Below are 9,420 nucleotides of genomic sequence, written 5' to 3' on the forward strand. Positions count from 1 at the left end.
AGTTACCAAAACTTCCGAATATGGGTGTCTAACCTTCAATATTGGCCCTTGGAACCACCTGGAGCCATGGCGTGGTTTGTTTTGAACTTGTATATTCGGAGGATAGGTTTTTTATAAAGTTCCGAATGTACGATGGCCCAAAAATCAGAATTTGGAAAAACTTATACTTTTCAAATTTTGTCTTTGAAATAATCGGACGTTAAATTAGTTACCAAAACTTCCGAATATGGGATGTCTAACCTTCAATATTGGCCCTTGGAACCACCTGGAGCCATGGCGTGGTTTGTTTTGAACTTGTGATATTCGGAGGATAGGTTTTTTATAAAGTTCCGAATGTACGATGGCCCAAAAATCAGAATTTGGAAAAACTTATACTTTTCAAATTTTGTCTTTGAAATAATCGGACGTTAAATTAGTTACCAAAACTTCCGAATATGGGATGTCTAACCTTCAATATTGGCCCTTGGAACCACCTGGAGCCATGGCGTGGTTTGTTTTGAACTTGTGTATTCGGAGGATAGGTTTTTTATAAAGTTCCGAATGTACGATGGCCCAAAAATCAGAATTTGGAAAAACTTATACTTTTCAAATTTTGTCTTTGAAATAATCGGACGTTAAATTAGTTACCAAAACTTCCGAATGGGATGTCTAACCTTCAATATTGGCCCTTGGAACCACCTGGAGCCATGGCGTGGTTTGTTTTGAACTTGTGATATTCGGAGGATAGGTTTTTTATAAAGTTCCGAATGTACGATGGCCCAAAAATCAGAATTTGGAAAAACTTATACTTTTCAAATTTTGTCTTTGAAATAATCGGAAGTTAAATTAGTTACCAAAACTTCCGAATATGGGATGTCTAACCTTCAATATTGGCCCTTGGAACCACCTGGAGCCATGGCGTGGTTTGTTTTGAACTTGTGATATTCGGAGGATAGGTTTTTTATAAGTTCCGAATGTACGATGGCCCAAAAATCAGAATTTGGAAAAACTTATACTTTTCAAATTTTGTCTTTGAAATAATCGGAAGTTAAATTAGTTACCAAAACTTCCGAATATACCACACAAATCATTGTCATTTGAACTTGTCTAACTTAGTTACCCAAACAAATTTCCGAATGTACAACAAAAATCATTGTCATTTATCTGCTCTTCTTTACTTTACGACCGTGACTACCTCCCAGTCCTGCACGACCACGGGTTTGAGCACCTTCAGTTTGAGCACCTTCAGTTGGAGCAGCTTCAGTTGGAGCAGCTTCAGCGCTCGATGAAGCTCGAGTTCTTTTACCCGTCTTTGATACTGCCACCTTGGGCTGATGCCTCTTCGTGACTTTCTCCCCAAACTGGGCAGCATAATCTTCGTTATCCATATTATCAACTAGATCTCTAGCCTCTTTGATCTTCTCAGCTGGCATGGGATCTCCGCTCTTCAAGCATGCAGTTAACATTTTGGAAACACGCTTGAACCTATTCACCTGTTTTTTATACGTAATGACATAACATCAAACGGTAATTACCTAAGATTTATAGGAATAATATAAAATGAACAAAAATATAAGAACACGCACCAGTCTATCATAACCAGCTGGTTTGTCTTTGATGATACAATTATAACTTGAACCCGCCGCAGTAGTGTTGGATTTGATTTCACGGATAACCAAAGGATGTGATACCTTGTTATACCAACTCATATAGTCTGGAGAATTTCATCACCTCGGTGGTTCGTCTACCAGTGTCGATAATGAAGTCATTCCTCTTATCCCAGTTATCAAGAACAGTAGGTGGGCCTGTGTGAACAATCGTGAGATTATCACCACTAGAAGAGCACAACTCCAACTCCAATTTGTAGTAATCCCCCATTTTCTCCAGAGGTTGTGTTGTATATACCCGTGTTGTCGCATCACCCTAGAGGGGTTATACATCACATATCCTGTGGGGTGCCACAATGGTCCAAAATAAAGGGACAAGTCCGACCGAAATTTATATGCCCACTGGCTCGATCTTCCTTGTATGGATCAAAGCATACGTCCGAGGCCTTCAATTGGTCCAAAATCTCCCTCATGCGAATCAACTGCTGCTCTTTTGTCCTAGAACGGTTGTCTTCAAATATATACTTTGTTCCTCTAGGAGTACCTTTGCACCACCCCGGGTTCTCTCCGGCCAACTTCAGGATAGGGAAGTGGTCATAGATCCATGCCTATATACATAAGAAATCAAGTTTTAGTAAATAGATTGTGTATATTCGGTAGTAATTTCCAAACATAATTTCCGATTATATATAATCGGAAACAAAAATGAGTACCTATCCACCGAATACCCAACATTCGGAAATAGATATGGATCATTTCCTACCGAATATGCGTCATTTGGAGTTCAGTAACCTATAGTTTTTCTGGCCTGTATATTCAGTAGTAATATCAAAAAAATATTTCCGATTATATATAATCAGAAATAAAACTAAGTACCTAGCCACCGAATAACAAACATTCGAAAAATAAGATGGATCAATTCCTACCGAATATGCGTCCTTTGGAGTTCAGTAACCTCTAGTTTTTCTGGCCTGTATTCAGTAGTAATATCAAAAAAATATTTCCGATTATATATAATCGGAAATAAAACTAAGTACCTAGCCACCGAATAACAAACATTCGGAAAATAAGATGGATCAATTCCTACCGAATATGCGTCCTTTGGAGTTCAGTAACCTCTAGTTTTTCTGGCCTGTATATTCGGTAGTAATATCAAAAACATATTTCCGATTATATATAATCAGAAATAAAACTGAGTACCTAGCCACCGAATAACAAACATTCGAAAAATAAGATGGATCAATTCCTACCGAATATGCGTCCTTTGGAGTTATGAATATGCATCATATGTATTGTCTACCGAATAACTATAGAGTGAGTTATAGAGTTAAAGAAAAAACCTGCAATAGAGCCACGTTCCCGGAAACTTGGCAGGTTCCTAGCCTCGACGCCTTTCTCAACTCTTCCATCAAGAATGCTAGCCATGCCGTGCCCCAAGAATAGTCACCGACTTCATGGAGAGGATCCAAAAGTTGTATAAGGTTGGTGTCGATCCGGTTTCCAGAAGTATTGGGGAATATGACACATCCCAATACACAGAGGAGATATGCAGTGGCAGCGTGGTTCACTTGCTCATCAGTTAACGTTCCATTCTTTTCTTTCTCCAAGGTGCCTCGGAACATATTCATCAAAGCTGTAATGTTGATCTGTCTTGTTCTATAACTGGCATGCCTCCTAAACTCTGTTGTTGTTGTTGTTGTCTCTTCATCCCAACCTAAGCACTTGTTAGTTAGAGAATAAAGTTGTGCCCAACTTAACTGCTTTGTGTAGTTAAACTTCACAGCTGTGCCTTGGTCGGGAAGGTTAAGAATCTGCACAACATCATCCGGGGTGATCGTCATCTCCCCAAACGGCATATGGAAAGTATCGGTCTCAGGATACATTCTCTCCACGAACGCCGATATGGCCACACGATCATGTTCCAACAATGAATTCTCGGCGGCATTAGCTAACCCCGAGTTGGCAACAATTGTCTTGAACCTTTCACATTCACCGGATAAAGGCCACGCAAGCATTTTTGTTGGTGCGGCGGTAGGTTTGAGTATACAGACCGCATCTTGATGATCCTATTAAAGTACATAAAAAAATCCTTAATACAAGTATTACGATATAACACATAGACAATACATTAATAAAAAATAGTAATTTTATTACCTCGGTTTCATATATTTCTCTGGCCCATGAGTCTTTGTATCCAAATAGCAATTTTCCTCCATCCGCTGGTAGTCCAAGGATTGTGCCTGCTGGAATACCCTTCTTCTTCAAGTGCTGAGGGACAAGATGTGATGCTTTCTTAGCAATATCCTTCCTTACAACATCTTTTCCTTTTTTGGCTTTTTGGGTACCACTTGGTTGTCCTTCTTCTTCTACTCTTGCCACTGGATCAACTGGTTCAACACTTGGTCCTGCACTTTGTTGAGCGGCTTGTTCAACACTTGGTCGCACCCCTTGTTCACTGCCTTGTTGTTCAACAGTTGGTTGCACTCCTTGTTGACTGCTTTGTTCTTGTTCACTTTGTTGAGCACCTGAATTATCTTTGGCACTCCTTTCCCTCCTAGCACTAGCTGTCACTTTCTTCCTCCCTTCTCGACTTTGTCTAAACAACAAAGAAAGGAACAATATTTACAAACTATACAATCGGAAGACAAAGTATGGAAATATAACCCGAATGTACACATTCGGACGTAAGAAGACACATATTGTTCCCGAATACAAAACAATCGGAAGCTAACTAAAAATATTTGCAACCGAATATACATCAATTGGAGTTCGGAAGCTGTAAATTTTTCATCATACACAATCGGAAGAAAAAGTGCACCTCTATAACCCGAATGTACAAATTCGGAAGTAAGAAGACACATATTTTTTCCGAATGAAAAACAATCGGAATATAACTAAACACGTTTACAACCGAATATTCATCAACTGGAGTTCAGAAACTCTAAAATTTTATCCTACACAATCGGAGGTATAAAACATTATATTGTCTTCCGAATAAATACTGGCCCCAAAATGGGATTTTTCCTATATCATAAATTTTGAGATTTTTTCAATATATACATTCGGTAGTGAGTGTTCTTCCGAATACTTTGTGTCTACTTAAATATATTCGGTAGCCAAAAAATTCATTAAACTACCGATTATTAGCAGTTTGTATCCAGGAAGATATGGCCACCAATATTCGGTAGATAATCATCAAATCTTTCTCCCGAATACTGTCGATGTTCTTGAAAAATGAAGAACACGACTACATTCGGAAGTAAATTAGCATGCATATCGTCCGAATCTGGATAAATAACCGAAAACCCTAGAATTTTTTTTCTCGATTCGACGAATTAAAGCGAAATAAACCCCAAAAATGATAGATTCTTACCTAATTGGGCCATTTGAAGTTGACGAAGTGTTTGAGTCTCGGAATCGCCACCACCGACTACATTGCCGGGTACTTGTTCTTCGCGTTCTTCGCGTTCTTCTTCATTTGCAGCAAGAATTTCTTTATTTCTTGCTAAAATTCCAATGTTTGGATCGATACCCCGAGCAACATTTTTGGTTCTAGGTCTGTGGGTTTCATTTCTCTTATCCATTGTTTTATAATCGAATCGACGATGTTTTGATTTTACGATTCGCGGCGATGTTTCGGTTGAACGAGGAAATTTTTTTTTTCTTCCACAATCGGAAGATAATATGAAACTGGAAGAAGAAGAGTTGAAATGAGTAGAATTGTTTTTGATTTGGTTTTTATACAGTTTTACCAGAAGGGCATTTATGTAACTTCAATATCATATAGGGTACCCCTTAACTAGAGTCTTTGGCTGGGTATAAATTGATGGCCCCTAAATCCTTTGGGATGGCCCCTAAAAACGCCAGGCAAATAATCACCATACTAATTTCAAAAAAAAGTAAAAAGAACTCGAGAAAGCTTAAAATCTTACCGTAGGCTCATAGGGGTTCCCAGCTGCATCCACAGGGACAACGCCTAAAGATCCTAATATCTCAAGATACTGTTTGAAAAATGCTCTGATAGCTGTTATTAATCTTTTTTTCACCGTCAGTCTCCACTTTGATTTCGGAGATAACACTCTCGAAGTTATCCAGCACAGGTAACAAACTTTCCACCACTTCCTCCCGCATGTTAGTCACCAGTGAGAGCCGTTCTCTCTCCACCCTCTTCCGAAAGTTATAAAAATCTGCATTTATCCTTAGTCTCCGATCCTTTTCCAATGCCACTTCTATAGACAATGCAGCTACTTTATTTTCCAAAACCTTTTTCTCATCATAAAGAGATTGAAGGCAGGCCTGTATTTCAACAATCCCGGACACATCATTGCTTGCCAAAGCTTCTTTATATAACCTTAGCGACTCTGAAACAGCTGAAGGTAATTTTTCTTCAGTATCAGGAATTTGATTATTACTTGTTTGAGTTGATTCCTCCTCCAAAATTTCATTCTCTAAAAGTTTCTGTTCAACAAAAGATGAGTATATCATCAGGTCAAAGGTTGATCAGCAAGCAGGGACAATGAAACCCCACGCTTTACTGTACATTTCAACTATATTTGGAGTGGCTTGCTAATGCCTTGCTGTACTGACGAGCTCATCCACCATAACTGTCATATGCCAATGGATAAAGACCCTATACCCCAAATGTAAACTGATCGAAAATCCACATTCCATCAAATATATATTCATCTCTTTCAGAGTTCTGACTAATATAGCAGCAGCATGAAATGAGAGGTTTATTTTAGATGCATTATTACCTGGTGACAACTAGGATCATTTTATTGGTCTGTTTACTAATGAGACAATTGACATAATGATACGGCACCATATCAAATCATCTAATTTGCAAACATGTTAAGTGACTGTCTTAATTCAGTTGTTCTGTTTTTGTTAATCAATCAATTGCCTAAGGTATGTGGAAAAGTTTGCTGAATTAATTTAGGATCATTTCGTACACATTCAATATCCAGGCTAAAAGTTATCCACAAGAAAAACGTTGTTGAATAAATCCAAAGTATGAGGATCGAAGAATTGATATTAAACAAAACAAGTACCTGGGTTTGAGTTTCTTCGACATGGCTAGTGATATCTATAGCTTCTTCAGATGCAGCAGCCCAAGAAACAAACTTTGGGAACCTAATGGAGGAATAATACTTATTAGAAGTAGTTGTAGTTGTAGTAGTAGTAGATGTATGGAGATTGGTCTGTTTAAGTGATGAACAACAACATATTAAACGTTTATGGGTTTTAAAGGATTTGATATTCGATTGAGTAGGTTTGAGATAGGCTGGTGTACTTAAGATTGCAGCCATTATTAAACACACAGGAAACACGGACAGACTTGTATCTCCTATCTTATATATTCCATCTAATCTAATCCCTATGATAGGGTCCCTCAAATCGTAGGGATTTGGCAAGTGCTCGGGCCAAGTCCCATGGTGTTTTAACTTCTGATCTAGCATTGCATTTAGATTGACACCTAAGTCCTATGTTCATTCCAATCTAGCATCTAGATGCGCGGAATGGAACAGTGAAAAGTAGATGCACTGAATAGAACAACGAAAAGTAGAATTAGGTTGCGTTGAATGGAACAACACAATCATCTCAGCCGTCGGATCAACAACAACAAAAATCTGCGCTGAATTATTGCGCGAAAAGGTGATTTTGGCTGCGTGAACCATTCATCGAAACTATCTCGCTATTAGTTGACATGCGAGATATATTTAGAGAGAGAAGTAGTGTTAACAAATAGATAACATTTTTTTTTTAATTTGCAACGCTTTTTGGCTAATCTAACAGCCAAATCTGGCCCATAGGACTTAGTCTCATGAAGATGGGGTCCCTCGCCAGGACCAGATGGCATGCCTCCAATCTTCTTCAAGAAATGTTGGGATAAAGTTGGAATTGAGGTAACATCTCTGATCAAACACTGCTTTGCTTCTTCAAGTGTCCCAGGAGGCTTGAATCACACTAATTTAGTTTTAATTCCTAAAGTAAAAAAAACCCTATAAACCAGTGGAATATAGAGCGGTAGCTTTGTGTAATATTCTATATCATATTGTGGTCAAAATAATTGCACAGAGACTGAAACCCATGCTTGACAATTTGGTAGACAAAACCTAGTCAATTTTTGTGTGGGTAGATTAATCCTAGATGACATAATAACTGCCAAAGAATTAATCCACTCCATGAACCAGTCTAACTCTATTCTTGGAGCTTATGCGCTTAAAATTGATACAAGTAAAGCGTATGATAGAGTTTCTTGGAGTTTCTTAGGTCAGTGTCTCAGAGCATATATGAAAACGCGGGGATATAACAACCACACCTAATATTTCGTTCGAAAATCTGTATGGACTAAGCTTCAATATAATTCCGAGAGCACCAACTTAAAAGTGAGACTCAATCAAGAAAGATATCAAAGAGCTTTATCTCTTTCTCAATACAATCGGTAAATCAACTAGATAGAAATCCGTGAGACTAATTAATATGAGAATAACTTGGATGGTACCAAATACCAATGCCCAAGTGCCAATCAAGTTCTATCCAACAAACAAGGTCGGATTTATCAACTGTGATTGAACTTCGCACAACCTGTGATATTTTAATTGTAACACAGACACCAGAAATTTTGTTAACGAGGAAACCGCAAATGCAGAAAAACCCCGGACCTAGTCCATATTTGAACACCACAATGTTTAAGCCGCTACAGACTCTAGCCTACTACAAGTTAACTTCGGACTGGAATGTAGTTGAGCCTTAACCAAGTCTCCGATTAAGGTATAGTTGCGTTCCTTACGCCTCCTGAATCCCAGCAGGAATCTATGCACTTGATTCCCTTAGATGATCTCACTCACAACTAAGAGTTGCTACGACCCAAAGTCGAAGACTTAGAAACAAATCTGTCTCCCGCAGATAAGTCTATTTTGGTTGTTGTTTTCGTCTTTAGATAAATCAAGGTGAACAAGGAACTCAACTAATACCCCGAGGTTATACTCCCGAAGAGCAGAATAACCCAACTGATTAACAGAAAAAGTTATTACGGAATCACAAGAGTCTGAGACGAAGAACTGTTGTGATTACTTTTTATATCTTACCTATCGGAGATAAATCTCGAATAAATCTTAGAGAAGATAAAACTCAATACGATAGAACAAGTAAGATCAGAATATGCAACTACAGAGAAAATAGTTGGATCTGGCTTCACGAATCCAAAATGAAGTCTTCAATTCGTTAACCTAATAATGGTTTTGGAAAACCTAGGTTAAAGGAGAATCGACTCTAGTTTGCCACTAGGACACACGAAAGTGTCGGGATTAGGTTTCCCAGATGCTAGAGTTCTCCCTTATATAGTCTTTCAAATCAGGGTTGCTTACAATTAAAGATAAGAAAGCTTAGTAACAAAGTAATTGATATTCACCGTTAGATGAACTCCTGATTTAAGATTCAAGCTAAGTCTGCTTAGAAACTAAGCAATCAATCTCTACCGTTAGATGGTATTAACTTGATACACACAAATGAAATATACCTAGATTTAGATATGGATGAACCGTACCTAAACGTGTATACCTTGTTGGCTCAATAATAGTTAACCAAAGTTAGTCATTTAACACTTATAACTTAGCCATATTCATCTAACACTTCTAGATCAAATATGACGATCAATCAATCATGATAGATAATCGAATGAATCTAAATGTGTTTCAAGAGAATTATTCAAATGTTCATCATCTCATAGAAATATATATATGAACCATTTCAAACAAAATCGGTTTGGTTTGTAATTGTACAAAGTACTTATACAAGAACCAATTCATGAACATAATGCCACGGTTTGTAA

The 9,420-nt window shown here is 37.9% G+C and overlaps 1 protein-coding gene across 1 annotated transcript; it reads right to left on the minus strand.

The window, feature by feature from the left end:
• Positions 1-5,386: 5,386 nt before the first annotated feature.
• On the minus strand, positions 5,387-6,895 carry LOC113347994 (protein GrpE-like). Its single transcript, XM_026591685.1, has 2 exons — positions 6,638-6,895; positions 5,387-6,044 (listed from the first exon to the last, which is right to left on the minus strand). Exons 1-2 carry the CDS (start codon positions 6,893-6,895, stop codon positions 5,580-5,582), a joined length of 723 nt encoding a protein of 240 aa, XP_026447470.1. The 3' UTR covers positions 5,387-5,579.
• Positions 6,896-9,420: the final 2,525 nt, after the last annotated feature.

This window comes from Papaver somniferum, chromosome 1 (assembly GCF_003573695.1).
Source record: "Papaver somniferum cultivar HN1 chromosome 1, ASM357369v1, whole genome shotgun sequence".
Taxonomy (NCBI): Eukaryota; Viridiplantae; Streptophyta; class Magnoliopsida; order Ranunculales; family Papaveraceae; genus Papaver; species Papaver somniferum.

Coding starts and splice junctions, on each gene's coding strand:
- LOC113347994 (XM_026591685.1), bottom strand. CDS start 6,895: ATGGCTGCAATCTTAAGTACACCAGCCTATCTCAAACCTACTCAATCG. Junction 6,045..6,637: donor TCGAAGAAACTCAAACCCAG/GTACTTGTTTTG, acceptor TTTGTTGAACAG/AAACTTTTAGAGAATGAAAT.